Source organism: Neurospora crassa, linkage group V (assembly GCF_000182925.2).
Source record: "Neurospora crassa OR74A linkage group V, whole genome shotgun sequence".
In the NCBI taxonomy this organism is placed as follows: Eukaryota; Fungi; Ascomycota; class Sordariomycetes; order Sordariales; family Sordariaceae; genus Neurospora; species Neurospora crassa.
Genome location: NC_026505.1, coordinates 1,308,374 through 1,327,532, shown reverse-complemented (window position 1 = coordinate 1,327,532; position 19,159 = coordinate 1,308,374). Strand labels below are relative to the sequence as shown.

Below are 19,159 nucleotides of genomic sequence, written 5' to 3'. Positions count from 1 at the left end.
ATCACTCTTCGCCCTATTGTCGAGTAGCGAAGTCGTCAAAAAGGGCAGATAGGGAAAAGTTGCCAAACATTCACTCAAGCAAACCATCACAAAGATCACCTTTCATCTTCCAAATCATAGTAATTCGTCCTATCGATTCACAGGGGCGAATCATAGCCATATATGTACTTTATATCCAAGATATAGGTATCATGTCATCTCATCAAGCTAACCTCTTCCTCCCATCCTCCTCCTTCTCCTCTTCCGTAAAACCCCTCTTCTTCACCCTCGACGGCCCCGGAGCCATCGCAATCCACTCCCCCTCCCTCGTCCACACCCCCGCCTTGGTATAGTCCTCGCTCTTGTACCCCTGCATCCACGCAAACCTAAAGTACTCATTATCTCTCCCCACTTCCTCTCCTTCCCTCGTCCACGTAAAGTCAGAGGGCGCATTCTTGTCGAACTCATCATCGCTAAAATACGTCCTGAACCGTTCTACATCGTTCACCAGCACACTAATCCCATCGTAGATCCTCCCCGGCGGCTTGCCCCACGTGAAAGTGATGCTGGAAATATTCGTCCCCAGTGAGATCACGGGCGCGGCGAGGGCTGGTAGGGGAGATCCCAGCTGGGCGTCTCCCTGCAGCGCATAAGCCGTTTGCAAGACGGGATCCCACCCCCAGCGGGCGATGCCGTTGATGAAAAACCCGACTAGCAAGCCTTGGTAGAGCAGCGACGGACGGGTTTGCATGCTTGTTCCGGGAAGTAAGAGAAGAGCGAGGATGTAATGGTGGATGCGCAACTTGAGGTCCGGCAGGATTACACAGAGGATCAGACCGGCGCCGACGAGGGTGTAGAACTTGAGGTAGCGGACGAGTCGACCTTCCTGCCGGAAGAACCAGACCTGCGAGGCCGTGATGATGGTCAAGACAACGATGATGATGGCGAGGGCGGCCCGCGCACCGGGCTGTTGTTGCAGATCGTGAGGTGTGAGACGCTGGATGGGGATGAAATCGAAGGTGTAATTCGTCAGAGCGCCGACCCAGCAGCCGCCGAGCCAGAGGACGGTTTTCTCGAACTGTGCCGTCAGGCCGGTTAGGGAGCGGCGGATGCCCATGTGGTCGTACATGACCCAGGCGGCGAGGATGGCCGGGAGGAAGGAGCCGAGCTCGCGCGAGATGAGGGAAGGGACATCGGTGATGTTGGCCGGGTCAGTAGCCAGGCCAACGGTCCAGTAGATGCCTGTGAAAACGGGGAAGAAGAAGAGGGTGGGGGAAGTGATCAACACCGAAAGTACGCTGGAAAAGACCACGGAGATGGCGAGGAGCGCCCAGCGCATGTCCTTAGCTGAGCATTGGACGCCCTCCTCAAAGGTAAAAGACAGCGGGAAGTAGGAATCGAAGGGGATGCTCTCGATTCCGTTTCGGTAGGAGCTGCTGAAATTCCTCTGCGTCCCGATCAAGCGCACGACACCACAGCCGCCGTGCGCGTTTGACACAACGCCGGCATGGACGGCAGAGCCGCAGAGGTAGGAGTCACCGCGGTAGACTGGAGTGATATCGGGCCCTGTTGCTGGCGGGCCACCAACAACCAGAGGCCTGTATACAACCTCCTGGTCACCCACAGCGCGCGGGTTCAAGGCCTGGTAACTTGCACAGTTGGCAGGACACTTGAAGGCAAAGCCCGAATCGGTGAAGGGCCGACATTGCATGCCATTTAGTCCGCAACCATTGTCCATGTTCCAGTAAGCCGCGCCACAGCCAATCGAAACGGGTCTGCCCCATCCGGGAATCTCGTCCACATCCAGCTCTTTGCGCATGACCAAGGCGAAGGTGATTATCCATATGGCGATCCAGAAGAACAGCAGCCACAGCCTATGCCTCAACCGTGGGAACTTCTTCTCCAGGAGCAGGATAGGCGCGTACTGGACGTTGGGAAACAGTGGCTTGATGCGGAACCGCTGAGGAGTGGCGGGGCCGTGGGCCCATCGAATAACGGCGACAATGGAGCGCCGGACGGGATATGGTACCCATTTCCACCTCTTCCATGAGCCGGCGTCCTGGATGAATCGGGGAGTAGGCGGGGAGCTGTCGGCCTCGAGGGCTTCGACGAGGGTTATTTCGGGAAGTGGTGCGTCGGGATGATCGGTCGCAATGAGTATCGTTGCGCTGTTGGCAACGTTCGGAGTGCCGGTGCCGCTGCTGGAATTGCTACTGCTGGCGCTGTTGTCTGAACCGGACGAGGAAGAGAGGCTCTCGAGATCTTGAACCTGGGGTACCTGATGTGCTTGGTGGGCTGATTTGGGGGACGTCGCCCCGTCTTGGGTTCCCACCATGACTTTTTCTCGTGTATAATCCTGTATATCGGATTTTTCGTATATGTCTATTGAAATGCTGAGATGGCTTCGGAGACCTTGATGGACCGCGTGGAGACTAATAACACCGTTCCAAGCAAGCTATGACGAAAGGCATCAAAACAAAACAAGTAAAAGTCAACAAGATAATTGAAGTTCGCGATAAGCGATGGGGGGTATCAATGCAGTTGAACCGCAAAACAACAAGATAAACAAAGCATCTGCGATCCGCGAGTGTATGAGACTATGTTCAACATGAAGTGTAAAAAGATGGGAAAAGGGAAACAAGACGGACGGAACAAGGCAAAATGAAGGGATATACACCAAGTCTACTTGTGTCTGGGAACCACCGCAAGTTGATGCGCAGGGTGCCTTTGCCGGATGCACCGCTTTGGGCGACCCGAGGCCGCAGTGGCCGGATAAGACGGTGCCCGGTTCAGTTCGGTTTCTCTTCGAAACACTGGCCGTGATTGGCACGCACGGACCTGGAAGAAGTTGAATCACAGGCCTGGCAGGGCAGAATGGGACGTGTCGTCGATCATTGCCAATCGGTCCCTGCAGCTCGACCTGTTCGTCATGGCGGAGATGTCATGACATATCTCGGCGTCCGATCTGGATCACTTCAGAGTGTCTTGTTAATCATACCTACCTACCTCTAGGTATCATTGGTGATATGTGGACAAGTAATGTCGACGGCCGCTGGATCAAAGTTTCCATTATCATTCTCAACAGGACCACTTTAACATTGACACACCGACCGCAGGCGAGACACAGACGCAGCGGGAGCGCCAGGCACCACACCCACTCGTGCCACTGACACTAAACAAGAGAGGCGGGGCGGGACGAGGGAGGGGCTCTTGAGTCAAGCCCCAGGGACCCGAGAGATCCAGAACCCCACCTTCCCTTCAGCTTTGCCAAGGCGAGGCGGTTCTAGCACCTGAGTTACAGGGAACCGCCCCTGTGCACCCCTCACTCTAGGTGGTCCTTAACAGCTTGGCGGAACAGAACGGTGAACCACTGCGTAAAAGATACGCAAATACCGTTATTGGAAAGGAAGGCTTGCTAAGGTACACAGACACTGCGCGAACCAACACCAACGGAACTGGCCGATGTAACAAAAACTCCAGAACTGCGTATCACGAAATTTTGAGACTGTAGGAACCACCTAACCTTGAGGGTGAGACCAGACAAAAATCTGAAAAGAGTCTTGGAGACCTCTCATCACCATAACATCCAAAGAGGTCATTGCGTTTGCCGCTTCCATAGCCTGGAAAAATTTCAGGTCCCGGCATCCATCCCAACACCTCACCTCACTCCAGTATCAAAACTTCCTCTCTCCACCAAGAGGGGTCCTTTCAGAAAAGATGTCGAGTGATGGACATGAACCAACAGCCATGACCTTTGAACTGCTCAAGACCGCCGTTAAGGATGGCGGTGCTAGACTCGGTCGTTTGGCCTTTCCAGGTCGTCGGACTGTTGACACTCCCAACTTCTTCGGCCTTACTTCGAGAGGTGTCATCCCTCACGTAACCCCCGACAATGTTGAGAAACACCTGCTCACCAATGGCACATATATGGCCTTGGAGGACTGTAGGTCGTAATTCTTCCACATTTGGAAATCGTATTTTAACCATGTTCCAGTTATCGAGCGCCCGCAGCAATACATGACCCGTTCCCCTCCTGTCTATGAGACTCCCTCACCCAACAACAAGCCTCTTCAGAGCTTCACAGCCATGCCCTCCTCCATCATCACCGTTCTCGGTTCTCGAAGGCTTCCCGCAGTCGCCGCCCCCATGGGCAACACCAACCAGTCCATCTCCGTCTTCACCTCCACCGGCTTCCAAGCCATCACCACAAAGCAGTACATCAACGCCATCCAGACCCTCAACCCCGACATTGCCATTCCTCTCGCCGACCTCACCCACAAGACTAGCGCGCCCACCTCCAAGCGCGCCCTCCGCATGGCCGAGCGCACCGACGATTGGATCAAGGAGTGGTTCATGGAGATGTACGGCCGAAACAAGGAGCCCTCCAAAATCGCAACCTTCGCCCCCGTCCTTCCCATCAGCTACTCCATCCAATGGGAGTATCTCGAGCGTCTCTCCGAAGAGCACCAGTCCAACCCTTCCGTTCTCTCCGGCCTAGCCGTTTACGATGCCGACTTGATCCCCGACATCTCCTCCTCCTATCAGAATCTCGACACTCTGCCCCGCTTGGCTCTCACCACGCCCTCGAACCCCCACCAAGTCCTCCGCCAGCTTTCCTTGGGAATGGACATCTTCCTCCTTCCCTTCCTCTCGACCGCCTCCGACGCCGGCATCGCTTTGTCGTTTACCTTCCCCCCACCTTCCTCCGAGTCTTCAGAACTTTTGCCCTTGGGCATCGACATGTCCTCCCCCGAGCACGCCATCTCCCTTCAGCCCCTGACCGAATCCTGCACCTGCTACGCCTGCACCACACACCACCGTGCTTTTGTGCAGCACTTGCTTTGCGCCAGAGAAATGCTGGGTTGGACGCTGTTGCAGATTCACAACCACGCCGTGCTGGCTTCCTTCTTTGCTTCCATCCGCGAGGCGCTGGCCGATGGTACCTTTGAGGAGAAGGCGAGGCAGTTTGCGTTGAGGTACGAACCTGAGATTCCTCAGGGTTTGGGAGAGAGGCCGAGGGCGAGGGGGTATCACTTTAAGAGCGAGGGACCGGGTGAGCAGAAGAGGAATAGACCTGCTTGGAGCAAGTTTGAGGATGAGAAGAAGATTGAGGACAAGGTTGCGGATCTTAGTATAGCGGATGAGCAGAACGGTACTTCGGGTTTGGGATCGGGTGTGGATTCGGTGGCCGAGACGCCGTTGGTGCCGGATGAGAATGCTGATGCGAAGGATTTGGAGGAGATGGGGTTTGCAGAGAAGGCGGAAAACAAATGATAGACTAGATGAGATACCAACGGAGAAGAATAGATATTAATGCATTTTGGGCATGGACTCGTTAAAAACATACCTCTACATACGAATTAAGGCCTAGGTGTGAAGTTCTGGCATGAGTAAGGATATGTTTACCTCTGGCAGATCTCTTTGCGCTTGTCAATTACTAAAATAGACAACCTCATCCCAATATTTCTTTGTTATTCCTAGTCATCATTAGTTTCCCATCAGAAAGTTGATGATATCAAAGTTGATTGTACCTCTACTTGTAGATGTCCGGCGATCAGGGGATCCACTCGGTTAAAAGCGGGGCTCCCCGAACCCGAAGAAGCGGGGGACCCGCTCCGTAACAACCACCTCACCTAAGCGAACGAACGATATCGTCATCTCATCAACTCCGCAGCTGGCTCCGTTCAGTTCTCTTTTTCCCTCTACACTACAACTCACACACAATTCACAACTCATTTCAGCGATCCTCACACTCGGCCAACAGTCGGTCCCAATCAGGGTAATCACCGCCCATTTTCTCTGTCTTCCATCAACTTCCGCCACAGAATATATATATACAATCCTCAAATAGGAGCTCAACCACCACCCACCCAACCCACTCAACTTTAATCACCACCACATCACACCACCACACCAAAACAACCTATCAAACAACCCATCCCAAAATGTCACCAACCCGCATCCCCCAACCCGAGGACTTCGACCCCCTCAAACCCCACCTCTCCCTCTCTCTGCACTACCCCTCCCCACCCGAATCCACCACCGCCATCCTCCTCCTCTTCCACGGCCTCGGCGACTCCGACACCCCGTTTCTCTCTTTCGCCCGCAACCTCTCCCTGCCCGGCGTCCTCGCTATTTCCGTCCGGGGCATCGCCCCTTTACCCCCTTCCCTCTTAGGCCTACCGCTCGACAGCGGGCCGACCAACAACTTCCACTGGGGGGATGACCTGAAACTCGACGGACGGACGGGCGAAATCGACATGGATCCGGGCTACGACAAAGTCTGGGAGTTGGTGATGGGCAAACTGATTGGGGAGGTCTTGATGAAGGAATGTGGGTGGGAGTTGGGCGATATCTTGCTGTTTGGGTTTGGACAGGGTGGCGGGGTGGCGTTGGGGTTGGGGAGCAAGGTGCGGACTTGGGAGGGGGTTGGTGAGGATGATGCGAAGGTTAGGGAGGTAAAGGAGGGAGAGGAGGTGAAGGAGGGGGTGGTTGTTGGTGAGAGGAAGGAGAAGGAGAAGGCGTTCAAGGGCATCGTGTCGATTGGAGGGGCGTTGCCGCCTTCCATGATTCCTAGTATCAGCGCAAGGGAGAAGGCGAAGACGCCCGTGTTGGTCTTGCATGGGAGCGAGAGTGAGTATGTGGGTGAGGATGAGGTGGATTTGATCAAGCGGGAGTTTGAGAACGTCAAGGTGGTGGAGTGGAAGAGGCCGGATGATGGGATGCCTAGGAGTAGGGAGGAGGTGCTGCCTATGATGGAGTTCTTTGCTGAGAGACTGAAGAGTGGGTGGCCGTGAGGGAGCAGGTCTTGGGAATATCCTGGAACAGTTGTTGGAACCAAGTCATAGTTTTAGGCCTTTTGTAACTAGGACCATGTCTCCCGTAATCAATCAATGCAGTTGATTTCATTATGGCTCGACGCATTGCTTGACCAAGGCAGTGATGAGTCTTTTTCAAAATGCCAAGCGAATTACCAACACATATCAACAAGAGACCCAATATCACCAAGATGAAGCAACACATGTTATCTGTTCACTGACGAAAGTTCCAGCAGAGTAGTGCTGTATTGATCGGGATCTAGTATCCAACGATTGACTGTTTATCTGTATATCAACAGCCCAACAGGTATTCCTTCTCCTTTCCTTTGTTTCTAGGCAAGGGTACATGTATGTGTATAAAGCAAAAACCAAAAACAAAAACGCCCACGAGACCCGGCATTGGCGATAGCGTAAAAGCATTGTCGCCGCCTCCCTTTCGGGATCAAGGTACTCGGTCCCAACACGCCGTCCCAGCGATGGCGTTAGCGCACTGTCGCTGTCGAGATATTGATGAGGAAGATATGAAAAGGGTATCCTGGTAAAACTCGGCAAAGGCGACAGCGTATTTAAACACGGATGGGGTATCATAACAACAAGCCAAAAAAACCGAAAAGCAAACCACCATTTTTTTCTCGTTCGTCCTCCTCGTTTCGTATTCGCGTTTGTCGTCTTTTCTTTCTTCATTATTTTCTCAGGTTAACATCTTGCCTCGTGTTGAAGTGAGGATGGGCCAGGACAAAGTAATAGCGTAGAAGCATTGTCACTTCCCCTCGGTCCCATCATCGTTGATTAGTGAGGCAAGGAGTTTGTCGCGTAATCGTGTCGTGAACGGATAGGTGCCGTTCGACAGTTGTCGAAAAGGTCAGTGTCGCAAAGTAAACAGGTGCGACGGAGGTAAACCACATCAGATGTAGCCCTTTTCTGGTGGTTGTGTGTGGCAGCAACAAAGCTTCACCCTTTGTGCTTCCGTGGAGAGTTCGGCGGTGATGGTTTGACGAGACCGCAAGCTCAACTCCTCATTCTCTTCAGTGGAAGAGATTAGTTCTTCTTTCTCCCCAACACCCCACCAAATCCACGCATCTGCCTCTCGCGCAATGCAGCACCGTCGATGATTTCCTCTCCATCAGAGCTGCCACTGTTCGCCACATACCTTCGGCTGGGCTCACTGCCAAAGATTCTGAGCAGAACCGCCAGGAGAATAGTGCTTGCAATGCTTACAGCAAGAATGCCAATCATGGTGTAGTTGCTCTTGCGGTACTGATGAGGTCCCTTCTTTGCATCTTCAGGCCATCCGGTATACAGTGCGTACGTGGTAGTGATGGAGCCCAAGTTTCCAAGCCCGGAGACCAGAGCCGAGGCAGCGGCCACACCAACCTCGCCATGTCGCTTCTGGAAGATCTCGTTCGTCCAGGCCATGCAGTTGGGCACGGTCGGACCGAGACCAAAGCCGATGATGAGCAGGCCACCGTAACGGGCCCAGTCATTGGAGAGGGCAAAGGTAACAATGATGAGGCCAACGATCTGGATGACACAACCGGCACAAAAGAAGACCCAGCGGAATTTGTGGAAGCGGTCGGCGAGTGGGGTAGAGATGAGGATAGCGAGGAAGTCCATCTGTTGACGTTAGTTGGTAACCCGTAGACAGGGAAAAGGAGCTGAACCCATGACTTACCATCCAAATAGGCGCAAACAACAAGCTAACCGTGATGCCGCTGAAGTTCGGGTTGATGGAAGCAATGATGACGCTCCCATACAACTGCGTGCCAATACCAACACCCACGACTCCAAAGTACATGAGCACCAAGGGCCACATACGCCAGTCAATCAAGACATACCACAGATCCTTCATGTTCCAAGGCCTGGAGTGATACACCCTCTTGAGATCCTGATAATGAATCAAGGCGTCCTCGCCCGTCAACGCCTCGGGGCTCGTCGGCAACCACCTCAAATACTTGTGTCTGACCCTCTTCTCGCCCGGAGCCAAAGGCCGGTCCGGCAACCAGAAAAGCAGAGCAATGCCCAACACGATGCCCAGCAGCCCATAGACGAGGAACATCCACTGAAAGCCCGTCAATCCCCTTAGGCCGTCCATCTCCTGGAACCCGGCCGACACCAGGCCGACCACGGCCGCGGACAACTGCGCCGCGGTGAAGTACATGCCGATTCTCTTGCCGGTGCGGCTGGGCGGGTAGAAGAGCGTCAGGTAGTAGGACATGCCAGGCCACATGCCGGCGATTACGAAGCCGAGCAGGAAGCGGAGGAATTTGACGCTCCAGGGGGCTTTGACGGCCGTGAAGCAACAACCGATGATGCCCACGGCGAAGACGATTCTAGCCATCCAGGCGCGGGGAGAAAGACGGCTCATGATCAGATTGGAGGGCAGGTCGAAGAGGACGTAGGCGACGTAGAAGAGGGCGAGGGCCGTGGACAAGTCTCTCGGGGTCAGGCCGAGAACGGAGACGAGGTCGTGGTGGACATTTTTATTCATGGTCTGGGCGATGCCGATGTTGGAACGGATGGCGGAGCAGAGGAAGTAAAGGACCCAGAAGGCGGGGATGATTCGAAAGTCGAGTTTGCTGTGGTCCTGTTAGCAGTGAAGGGAGTGGTGATGGGGGTAAGAGGTGACATACCGGTAGATCTTCTCGACTCTGGCGGTGTCGTATTGGATCTCTTCAGGCATAGGAACATGGCCTTCCTCTAGCTGGTGAGCATCATGACCACTTCCGCCCTCTGATGGGAGCTTTGCTGCGCGGTAAGGGACAACGTGCTCCCCTACGGGCGTGTGTGAAGGTTTCTGCGCCATACTAGGACGAGAAAGCAATGGAGGTGCCTGCTAATCGTCTGTTCTGACCAAAATGTTGTGTTTGTGGTAAGGGAATCAGAGGAGATGAATATATGGGGAGGAGGCGTGTTTGGTGAGGTTGGCCGAGAGGGTGGAAGATGGCTCGTCAGAAAAACGGATTGACAATGAGGGGAGAGAGGATGGAGGCGCCTTATATAATGTCCAATGATGACTCTTCAGCCCTGGCCAAGAAAGTGTTGGAGGTGTGGAAAAGGTCGAGACTCGAGGCGACGTTGACGCGGTCCGCGGATGGATTGATGGAGCCCCGGGGGAAAAAAAAAAGACGCTGATGCAGGTCGGAGATACTATGACAAAACAAAACGGAAACCCCTCGGTACTAGTTTAGAGCCTCAAGAAACTAGAGATTAAGCCGAAAGTAAACAAGATGCAATGTTTCAAAGATGCGAGATCTCGGCAGGACCAAGGTCAGCTTCGGAATCCGCGCGCAGAGCAACTTGCCCCAACGTCGAGATGACACCATCCGCCTGCATCCTCCCCATTGCTGCTTCCCTTCTTCTCCAACACTCAACACAGCGATCAGCACTGGAGAAAGCGCCCAGGGAGGGCAAGAACTCAACACAAATTTTGCTCAACGATAGCGCCGCTCGAGAGCTTCTTCAGTGGATCGATCGTTTTAGCGATCCCACCACGAACGAACGGGTGGATCCACCCCCACGTGCCCACCTCTTGAGCCGAGCTTATGGGGCCATGGCAACTTCCGCCAAACATGCGTGATTTGTGAATGGCTTCCACTTTTTGTAGCATTCGCCGACAGAACTTGCGTCTTGGCATGGTAGTTTACGACAAGGATTGAGACTGAAGTCTCTTCAACTTTACCTGACTCATGTCAGAATAGAGTTTTGATCATGATCCCATAGAGAAAGACAGACTCCTGTACACTTTACTCTTTTATGCAACTTATTCCAACCCCAAAGCGGAGTACGCATTCAGTGCCAATTGCCCTCCAAGGTGCGCATACAGCACATTGCTTCCCGCCTCAATCTCCCCATTCTTAATCATGTCCATCATGCCCGCCAGACTTTTGCCCTCATACACGGGATCGGTAATGAACGCCTCCGTCCGCGCCCCAAACTTGATAGCCTCAATCGTTTTCTCGTCCGGCACGCCATAAACCCCCGCATGGTACCGATCATCCAGCACGATATCCGACTCCGTGATATCCTCCTCCTTCAACCCAATCTTGGCCGCTGTCTGTTTCGCAATCCTCAGCACCTGCGCTCTCGTCTGCTCAACCTTGGCGGACGCATCAATCCCAATCACCCTCCTCTTATTCACCTTGCCCAGCCTTTCCGAGTGGCGTTCCAACATCTCAACCAACTTAAACCCGGCCACCATGCCCGCCATCGTCGACCCTGTCACCGCACAGACCACCACCGTGTCGAAATGAATCCCCAACTCCTCCTCCTGCGCCACCACCTCAAACGCCCACCTCGCGAACCCCAGCCCTCCAAGAGGGTGATCCGACGCCCCAGCCGGGATATAATACGGCTTTCTCCCCTCCTTCTCCAGATCATCTTTGAGTTTCGCCAGCGTCTGCTTGTGCTCGATCCCGAACCCGGCTAGCGGTTCAAGACGGACGTCGGCCCCCATCAGCCGGGAGAGCTGGATGTTGCCGACTTTGTCGTAGCCGGGATCGGTCCAGTCGGGGACCCAGTGTTCTTGGACGAGAGCGGCGTGCAGGCCGAGCTTGGAGGCGGCGGCGGCGACTTGGCGCGTGTGGTTGGATTGGATGCCCCCGATGGAGACGAGGGTGTCGCAGCCTCGGGAGATGGCGTCGGGGACGAGGTATCTGGGGGCCGAGGGGCCGGACTTGTTAGTCAAGCTGCTGGTGGACGGACAACACAACAGACTGACGGGCGGGTGGTGGGATATACTCTAGCTTTCTGGTCTTGTTGCCTCCAAAGGCAAGACCGGAGTTGAGGTCCTCGCGTTTAGCAAAGACGTTGACCTTTCCACCGAGGGCTTGGGAGATGCGGGGGAGAGGCTGGATCGGAGAAGGTCCAAAGGTTAGCGGCTCCCGAGGGATGCTGGCGAACGGTTCGGGGAGTAGTAAGTCGGCCATTTCCTTGTGTTGAGACTCTCGTCGTTGGTGATAATGTTGCCGTGAGTTTTTTTCGACCTCGCAAATTGGGAAAGGTAAGTGATCGCGAGACTTTATATTGCATGACTTATCATCCAGCCTGTACGTCAGCCCCATGCCTCCCCCGCGCCTGGCTTGCTGCAGGGAGCGCACTCAGAACCACTGAGGAGGCGCCATCTTCTATCTCGATTTACTTGGCTTCATGTCTTGGAGTATGTATACCCATGGATCACTGAGCCGCTTATCCGATATGCTTGAACGCTGTTGGTAGCGATAGCACCTTGGCATCATGCGAACCGGATAGACGTCGCTTTTATTGACCAAGCGTGGTCTAGCCTTGAGATGATCGCACCAACATGACATATCTCGTAGGCTTATCGTTGCTACTCCAGTTCTCGAAGCAGTTTAGCATTGATGTGTGTCGTTTCTTCTGGAAGGCCCTCACTCCCTTGTCACTCAACAGAGCCTCATCGTTGAAATCGCATTTTGGAGTTCCCGACGTGTAGCGTCCATTGATTCGGACCACAATGTATCATGCAGCAAGTCTAGCCAGGGTGAAGACCTCAGCAAGGTACTGTAATGTCGGCATTTGGTTTGACTCATCCTGACTCCAAGGAGGTGGTGCTAAACTACCCGTTCTTATACGCAGCAGAAGACACTCACGGATACACTTGTCCAGAACACAATCATCCGTGACAGTTTCTCTCCATCTCTCAGTGTCGATCCCGTTTTTATTTCACGCTCCCCTCCTCCACGATTTCTTTCAAGCTATTTCATCTCACTCTAGACAACATGGACCTAGTACTGTGAGGTCCCCTCTAGCCTTCTCGCATTATAGGATGTTCGTGAGATGACGGATATCCACTTATTGCAAACCCACCATACAACAAGCCACAAGTAAACCAAGATCTTGGATCCTGGCCGCGGGGTTGAGCCTCCAAGTTTACCGAGAGAAACGTGCTGGGACAAGGGGAAGGGGGTATCATTACTCCGAGTCACCATCACTAGACTGGAGGTGATGGTAGATCTCGTGTGATAGTGGTGTGTGATTTTCTGGTCTATTATGGTTATTTATTTACGACCGACCTCAATGGGCAGCGAAAATGATGAAAGCGCTATCCCAGTACTAACAAAGAAGCTAGTGCGGCTCAATGTGAAGGGCTGAGATGGTCAATAATGAGAGCAACTGTGGAACGTAAAGTTATTATCATCACCTTGTTCGCACTCCCTCTTTTTTTTTTTTTTTTTTTCTGATTTGCCTTTCCGGTCGCTGGCGATCATCAGGCTTTGCTCGTCATCACCGATCACGAAGACGGCCCTTCTTGGGCATCCGAAGTCCGAAACCATTCGGCGAAGCACTATTCACCATGCGCTTCGACACGGGCACTGTACTCATCTCGCCATGACCGGGTCGAAGCCCGATGTGCAAATCCTTCTGTTGCGCGGCAAGGAACATTTTCCTCTCCGTTGACTCCTTACACAGTCAACGAGATGCAGAAATGGACAAGGAAAGCTCACTGCTCTCAAGCCCGTTAGTGCCACGCAAGCATGTCAGAGCCTTGCCCTTCATGCGAGAGTGACAAAGAAGAAGGAAAAGGCTGGGACAAGCAAACATCCATCCTTCTTGTTTGACTTTTCCTATGCATCGTCTTGCATCCTCAACTGTGCTTGCCTGTTATTGCTCATCTAACCGCATTCCCAGCTTTACCTCTGTGCAATGGAAAACAAATTAGAACACGGGAAGCAGCGGGGAACGAAAGCATGGCAATCCACGAGAGAGCATGTTTGTTCCCAAAGTTTCCATCTTTGTACGACCAACGAGTACGATATCTAGCTGGAAGCGGACGGGAAGGATTACGCCTTTCTGTCCGTGCATGACTTTCCATGGCTAAATGGACATGCATGTTTTTGACGCTGCACTTCATTGCGTTGAAATATCCGTCCGTTGGCAAGGTGTCTAAAAGTAAGTGTGCGAAAATGGCCAGGTACATGGCGGGAGGAGACATGGCAATGTGGCTTGTATGGAATCCAGAAGGGGGATTTCTTTTCGGGAATGCAGATCTTGGTGCAGGAAATATATTAAAGAAGGCATCCAGAAGTGGTCGGTAATTCTGACTCCAAGGTTTTGTACCTTTTGGAGTCTCCTCCTTGGGTCGTCTTGGTGTCGTTTGTGGCTAGGTGTTCTCTTTGGCAAACTCTCTTTTAGGAAGAAAGGTGGACAATGATATTGATTATTCCAAGCATTGGCTGCACTTCCCGAGAGGCTTATGCTGTCATGCTCATTAAATCTGTCAGGTCGTTGGTTTGTGCGACCACCGCATTGTCGTAATTGAGTGTATAATGGATGACTCTCTCTGTGAGCGCGAATGTCAGGGGGAGGAATTGGAAAAAGGTGAGTTGAATCGTTTGATTGGTGTGGCAGGGCATCGTCGTCGTCGTTGTCGTCGTCGTCGTCGGATGTGCAATGGGGATGAAATATTGTCCGGGGCTAGGCCGGGGATACCGATAGCAGCGATAAACGACTTCGTTAATGTCTGACGACTGACCATGACGACCTTGTCGATATTTCGCCGTAATAATTTGAGGAGCGCGGTGGACGAGCCTGGGCAAGTCTTTGACTGGCGGGAAGTGGGCAAGATCTGCCGTTTTGTATATTCCCCTGACGGGGTTCGGGCCTGCTGGTGGCCTGTTGCAAGATTGGCAATACCTTTTTCGGGACTCGGCAGTGGAGTTGAAGAAAGTCTCGGGAGCTTGACTCTGAACTCCGGGTTCCATTCCAGAGCCTGAGGTTAACCCCACGATCAGGATTTTGGCAGCTTTCAATAGTTTAGTTCGTTCTCTCCACTGCTCCGTACCCACATTCCTTGCGATATCCCCGGCTGGCCGGACCAAGCGTCGGTACCGGCATCGGTCTTTTCCCTTTGATGGTACGGATGCGGTTTCCACTTTGTCCAGTTTTACAAGCCCGTGCCGTGGTGGCTTCCATTCTTGCGAGACCAACATCCTCCCGGGTTGCCGACATAACGGAGTTGAGAGTATGCCAAAGTAAGCAAGCAAGGGAATCCAGAGAAGCTGATGCACGTGCGCTGATAAAACCTTCCTCTTGCCTTGTGATCGGCATCGACAGTCACTTGATGGAATGGACGGCGGGACTGCTCCCAGCCGACGAGGGGTGTCGTGTCTTGTCTGTGGGAAGACGTTGGAAGGACAGGCATCATGCCGGGGGAAAACAGAGGTTCATCTGAAGTTGGCGTGTAGAGGGGATGTGAAAGGGACATCCCGAGATTGTTTTTCGCTGGTGCGTCGCTCGTCACCGTTGATCAGTAATGGCACCTTCTCCAGACTCCGCACTGGCATGACTACCTTTAAAGAAGCTGCAGGTCCGAGCACCACGCTGCGCCCGGATCATGATAACGCAATGCTACTCTGAGGTTTTTGTCGACGACGCCGATGTCTCCTGAACAAGCCGGACTTTGTTTAGTTGTTTCGAGTAGCAATAGTGGCGAATCTGCAACGGCGAGCCTTGTTTTTTCTTCTCTTTTTTTTCTTCAAGCCAGACGCATCGCGTTTTTAGTGGTTGATATCTGTGTTTCAATGACGACTTTAAGCATTTCCTCTGCCAGGGGCAAAAGGACGAGACCATTCAGTCACATTGAGGTACCTGGACGTAGGGCAGGCACAGACAGGCTCACAGGGTCTCGAGAGTCGGGTGTGCAAGGGGGCCCCTGCCGTCTTCAAGCTAATGGTCCACCATTGCCGGCTGGAGTGACCCCATTTCACTAGAGTGGGTGGGCCTTGGACACTGGGCATCCCCAATCTCTCTTGAGATGCCTTTTTAGCTTCACAGTTTGATCCTCGCTGGAGGCAGGAGCACCCGGCACAAGCAGAAAGAGAAGGAGAGAGATGGGAGGTGAGAGGCATCAAGGGAAGGCACGGCTTGGGATCATAGGTAGAGGTAGGTACCAACAACAATGAGCAGACGGAACAAACAGTTCACGATACGATGACAGGCTCAGAACGAACAATACGAACTGTCAACATATTCCCGTGTAGCGAAATGTCATGGAACAATGAAGAGCAAAAAGAGTCAGGGAGAGCTTGGGCTAGCTTGACTAGCGCCAGGTCCCGTCCTGGGAATCAATGCTGTTATTGGGAGGAAGGGATCCTCAATCTCCATTTGCGCTGGAGCAATTATCTTAGCGGGATATATGGGGGGTTGGGAAACCTCCAGCTGACAGCTAACTAAAAAATATCCGTGCACATATTGCTTACTCAATAAGCCACTTACATACATAACGTTATTCTGAATATCGGTTAAACGAAATAACGTCCGAATCAACCGCTATCTTTTAGGGGGTTATTGTGTCAATTATAGTTTGAGGGTATCACCATCTTCATACCGTTGGCTAAAACTTAACTATATACAACTAGTTTAATATAATTTAATTATTATGAACTAGTATAAATACAGTTAATATAAATTGCATTTATTTATATTTGTAGTATATTAAAATATTTACTATATTTATAAACCTTCGTTATAATGTTAAGTTGCCGGTGGTGTTTGAGTAATAGTTGCCTTCTTTTATTGTTATTATTATTAGTTGAAGAACGAAATATATGTTTAGATATTGTTATATGATAGTTGGTATGGGTAGCGGTTATTAAAAGGTAGTGATTTGTTTAGATAACACTTTACTATATTATTCGTATTTTGATGGTCTATAAATCGCTTGTTGTAAATATTGTATATTATACTTACCAATTGCTTTTTCTTGCTACTAGTATTAGTAATTATAAAGTAACTATCTAATGACCGTTGGATTTATTTAGTTATTATATATAATAGCGGTTACTTTACTTAATTGGTTATTAAGTAGAAACCGTTCTTAGTACGTTTCGAAATACTAAGCTATTGAATGTATTAGTTGTGTATAAGGTGGGCCGCTGTTGTACTTCGCTATTTTGATGATGTTGTAAACCGGCTATTTAGAAATAACCGTTGAATAGAAATAACCGTCCTTTAGTCTACCCGCTGAACCGAGTTAATTATATTTAGCGAATATTGTGCAAAGTATCCGATGGGAAGGATCGATGCGATGATGGGCGCCCTTTCTAGACTAGTAATAGCGATATTATTGGCCGTGGATAGGGAAGAAATTGAATTAATTCGAATGGGAAAAATGAATATAGTATTCTTGAAGTTATCTTCCTTTCTTTCTATAGCTTCGTAGTAATTGACGTTTTCGATTATTATTATTGCTGCCCGCCTACTCGGTATATGATAATCTAGTTAATAATGAATGGCAATACGTTCGATTATTATTGAAGTGAATTAAATAATTGAAGCCGTACTAATATTATATAACCGCACGTTGTTAAATTACTATTAACTACTATAATTCCTATTTTATTTTTCGGTACGTTATCGTGCGTCGTTCTAATCGATTAATCTATTAGTTTATATTTGGTAAATTAATTAATTTAGTTATTCGTTGTATTGAAATTCGCTAATATTATAATATATCCGTTTTATTGGAGTAATAGATGATAGATTATATTAATACTACTCCCCTATTCCGTTTCTATTAGTATATCCTAAATTTTAATACAATAGGATGAATTTAGAATATTTACTAATATTATATTTTATTATAGAAAATATTTTAATCCGAACGTTCCGTCTCCTCCTCCTCCGCTAGCGGTAAACTGGCTAAGTCTTCCCGCGCCCTCCCTACTATCGAACCCTTGGACGAGAGGCTTAAGTTGCCCTATATTCCTTACTTTATTACTAATTTAGTTTTTCTTAATGATTTTTTGAAGAATTTGGATTGGATTAATATTAATATTAAGTAGAAGAAGAAGGAGGTTAAAGATGCCGGTAAGGCTTTTAATAATTTAATAAAAGAGTTTAAAGAATTTAAGGAAGTTGGCGGTACGCTCGAGGAGATGTTCGAGGATATGTGCGTTGAGTTAAGGAAGTTGAAAAAGGTAATAAATAATACTAAGTTAGTATATTATAATACTAATAAAATTGCTAACGGGGTTGAAAATATTTATAATAAGGTATTTAAAGAAGAGACCCGGCCCCGGCGTAAGACTTTGCGTACTATTAATAACAACAACGACGATTTCGACGATAATAACGAATTTAAGGAGGAGTTCATCGCCGAGACCCCGCCTTGCGCTAGCGCCGTTGTAAAGCGGAGGGCTGTTCTCTTCGTAGCGGTAGTACGTTCTACTTATAAGGATAAAGGTAAAGTTGTTAATAGGTGGGGGAAAGAGGTAGGAGGGGAGGAAGAGGAGGATAATAATGAAGAGGGATTGAGGGAGGAGGAGGAGGATGATGAGGAGGAGGAGGGGATGTTTATAATTGGTAATAAGATTAAGGTAATACTATACGTTGAGTGTTTGGTGTATTGATGAATATGATGGGAAATAATATTGATATATTGTAATTATTCGTTGTTAGCTAATGAATTTGAGGTAGTAATTACTAGCTTCCAAGACCAATATATAGGCCCGGGCAAGCTATAAAGGCAAAAAATTTTAGGGCCTAGTTTCTACGCCCGATGATTATACTTATAGTGGTATAATTAATGTTGAGATCGATAAGATTATTGAAGATGAAGAAGTCCTGTATAGTAAGCTTGCTAATAAAGTAGCTTGGCAAATTTTTCTCTACTATTGCAATTGTCCGGATAAGGAAGTTAAGGTATATAATATAATATTTTTAGGATATTAATTATGTCTAATACTAATAAAATTGTATAGTTAGATTATTAGGTCTGTCTATAGGAATATTGAAACTTATACGACCTAGTATAAAAAGGCCTATAAGGTTTTAATAAATATAGGGAAGAATGATAAGAATTATATTTTAAGGATGATAGAGGTAAGTACTTATACAATTAATCTATTTATCTCAATATTATCGGAAAAAAATTAATATAATAATTGGAAAAAATTAGAATTTTATTCGGACGCAGGTAAAGGATCCGAAGTATACATCCCTCCTCAACCTCGGTATTAATTTCGAGGGCGATGCCCTCCGTAATGAGACCGATAAATTGTGGTTTGTTTAGAATTTTGAAAAAGTTTGGATTTGGATGTGTAGTTGTATTGATTTTGATAATTCTAAAGAATTAGGTAAATTCTATATCGAGGGTAAGTTTATATTATTGAGTGATGGATAAAAAAAATGGATTATACTATGGTGATGGAGTATACTAATTGTAGTAATATTTTATAGAGTTATTTAAACTAGTCGCTTACAAGGTAATAGAGTATTGCTGTAAGACGGATTACGAGCTTGCTTAGGGTAAGGGTAAAGCGGTTGGTATTGGTTGCCGGAAGGTGATGTTGGATTTTTACGATGATTTGCTTAAGTACGAAGGTAAATTAAAATTTGAATTCAAT

General features: G+C 49.6%; 6 protein-coding genes across 6 annotated transcripts; 2 read left to right on the top strand and 4 right to left on the bottom strand.

The window, feature by feature from the left end:
- Window positions 1-99: 99 nt before the first annotated feature.
- On the bottom strand, window positions 100-2,742 carry NCU04653 (LCCL domain-containing protein). The gene has a single exon (XM_954103.2). It carries the CDS (start codon window positions 2,312-2,314, stop codon window positions 203-205), a length of 2,112 nt encoding a protein of 703 aa, XP_959196.1. The 5' UTR covers window positions 2,315-2,742; the 3' UTR covers window positions 100-202.
- Window positions 2,743-3,312: 570 nt separating this feature from the next.
- Window positions 3,313-5,322, top strand: NCU04654 (tRNA-guanine transglycosylase). The gene is made up of 2 exons (XM_954104.3): window positions 3,313-3,922; window positions 3,974-5,322. The coding sequence occupies exons 1-2, from the start codon at window positions 3,697-3,699 to the stop codon at window positions 5,251-5,253; spliced, it is 1,506 nt and encodes a 501-aa protein (XP_959197.3). The 5' UTR covers window positions 3,313-3,696; the 3' UTR covers window positions 5,254-5,322.
- A 325-nt stretch (window positions 5,323-5,647) lies between these two features.
- On the top strand, window positions 5,648-6,953 carry NCU04655 (hypothetical protein). The gene has a single exon (XM_954105.2). The coding sequence runs from the start codon at window positions 5,925-5,927 to the stop codon at window positions 6,774-6,776; it is 852 nt and encodes a 283-aa protein (XP_959198.1). The 5' UTR covers window positions 5,648-5,924; the 3' UTR covers window positions 6,777-6,953.
- Window positions 6,954-7,005: 52 nt separating this feature from the next.
- On the bottom strand, window positions 7,006-10,234 carry NCU04656 (MFS transporter). Its single transcript, XM_954106.3, has 3 exons — window positions 9,428-10,234; window positions 8,470-9,373; window positions 7,006-8,411 (listed from the first exon to the last, which is right to left on the bottom strand). Exons 1-3 carry the CDS (start codon window positions 9,598-9,600, stop codon window positions 7,836-7,838), a joined length of 1,653 nt encoding a protein of 550 aa, XP_959199.1. The 5' UTR covers window positions 9,601-10,234; the 3' UTR covers window positions 7,006-7,835.
- Window positions 10,235-10,494: 260 nt separating this feature from the next.
- NCU04657 (1-aminocyclopropane-1-carboxylate deaminase) lies at window positions 10,495-11,737 on the bottom strand. Its single transcript, XM_954107.3, has 2 exons — window positions 11,535-11,737; window positions 10,495-11,449 (listed from the first exon to the last, which is right to left on the bottom strand). The coding sequence occupies exons 1-2, from the start codon at window positions 11,720-11,722 to the stop codon at window positions 10,558-10,560; spliced, it is 1,080 nt and encodes a 359-aa protein (XP_959200.2). The 5' UTR covers window positions 11,723-11,737; the 3' UTR covers window positions 10,495-10,557.
- A 2,814-nt stretch (window positions 11,738-14,551) lies between these two features.
- On the bottom strand, window positions 14,552-15,149 carry NCU04658 (hypothetical protein; the record flags this gene model as incomplete). Its single annotated transcript, XM_954108.2, has 2 exons — window positions 14,552-14,981; window positions 15,074-15,149. 2 exons carry the CDS (start codon window positions 15,147-15,149, stop codon window positions 14,698-14,700), a joined length of 360 nt encoding a protein of 119 aa, XP_959201.1. The 3' UTR covers window positions 14,552-14,697.
- Between the last annotated feature and the right edge of the window lie 4,010 nt (window positions 15,150-19,159).

What these genes read in the sequence shown, in the direction of transcription:
- NCU04653 (XM_954103.2), bottom strand. Translation starts at nt 2,314, where the DNA reads ATGGTGGGAACCCAAGACGGGGCGACGTCCCCCAAATCAGCCCACCAA.
- NCU04654 (XM_954104.3), top strand. Translation starts at nt 3,697, where the DNA reads ATGTCGAGTGATGGACATGAACCAACAGCCATGACCTTTGAACTGCTC. An exon ending in ATATATGGCCTTGGAGGACT is followed by an intron (nt 3,923 to 3,973) that starts GTAGGTCGTAAT and finishes ACCATGTTCCAG; the next exon opens with TTATCGAGCGCCCGCAGCAA.
- NCU04655 (XM_954105.2), top strand. Translation starts at nt 5,925, where the DNA reads ATGTCACCAACCCGCATCCCCCAACCCGAGGACTTCGACCCCCTCAAA.
- NCU04656 (XM_954106.3), bottom strand. Translation starts at nt 9,600, where the DNA reads ATGGCGCAGAAACCTTCACACACGCCCGTAGGGGAGCACGTTGTCCCT. An exon ending in AGAGTCGAGAAGATCTACCG is followed by an intron (nt 9,374 to 9,427) that starts GTATGTCACCTC and finishes ACAGGACCACAG; the next exon opens with CAAACTCGACTTTCGAATCA. An exon ending in TGTTTGCGCCTATTTGGATG is followed by an intron (nt 8,412 to 8,469) that starts GTAAGTCATGGG and finishes TAACGTCAACAG; the next exon opens with ATGGACTTCCTCGCTATCCT.
- NCU04657 (XM_954107.3), bottom strand. Translation starts at nt 11,722, where the DNA reads ATGGCCGACTTACTACTCCCCGAACCGTTCGCCAGCATCCCTCGGGAG. An exon ending in AACAAGACCAGAAAGCTAGA is followed by an intron (nt 11,450 to 11,534) that starts GTATATCCCACC and finishes CTCGGCCCCCAG; the next exon opens with ATACCTCGTCCCCGACGCCA.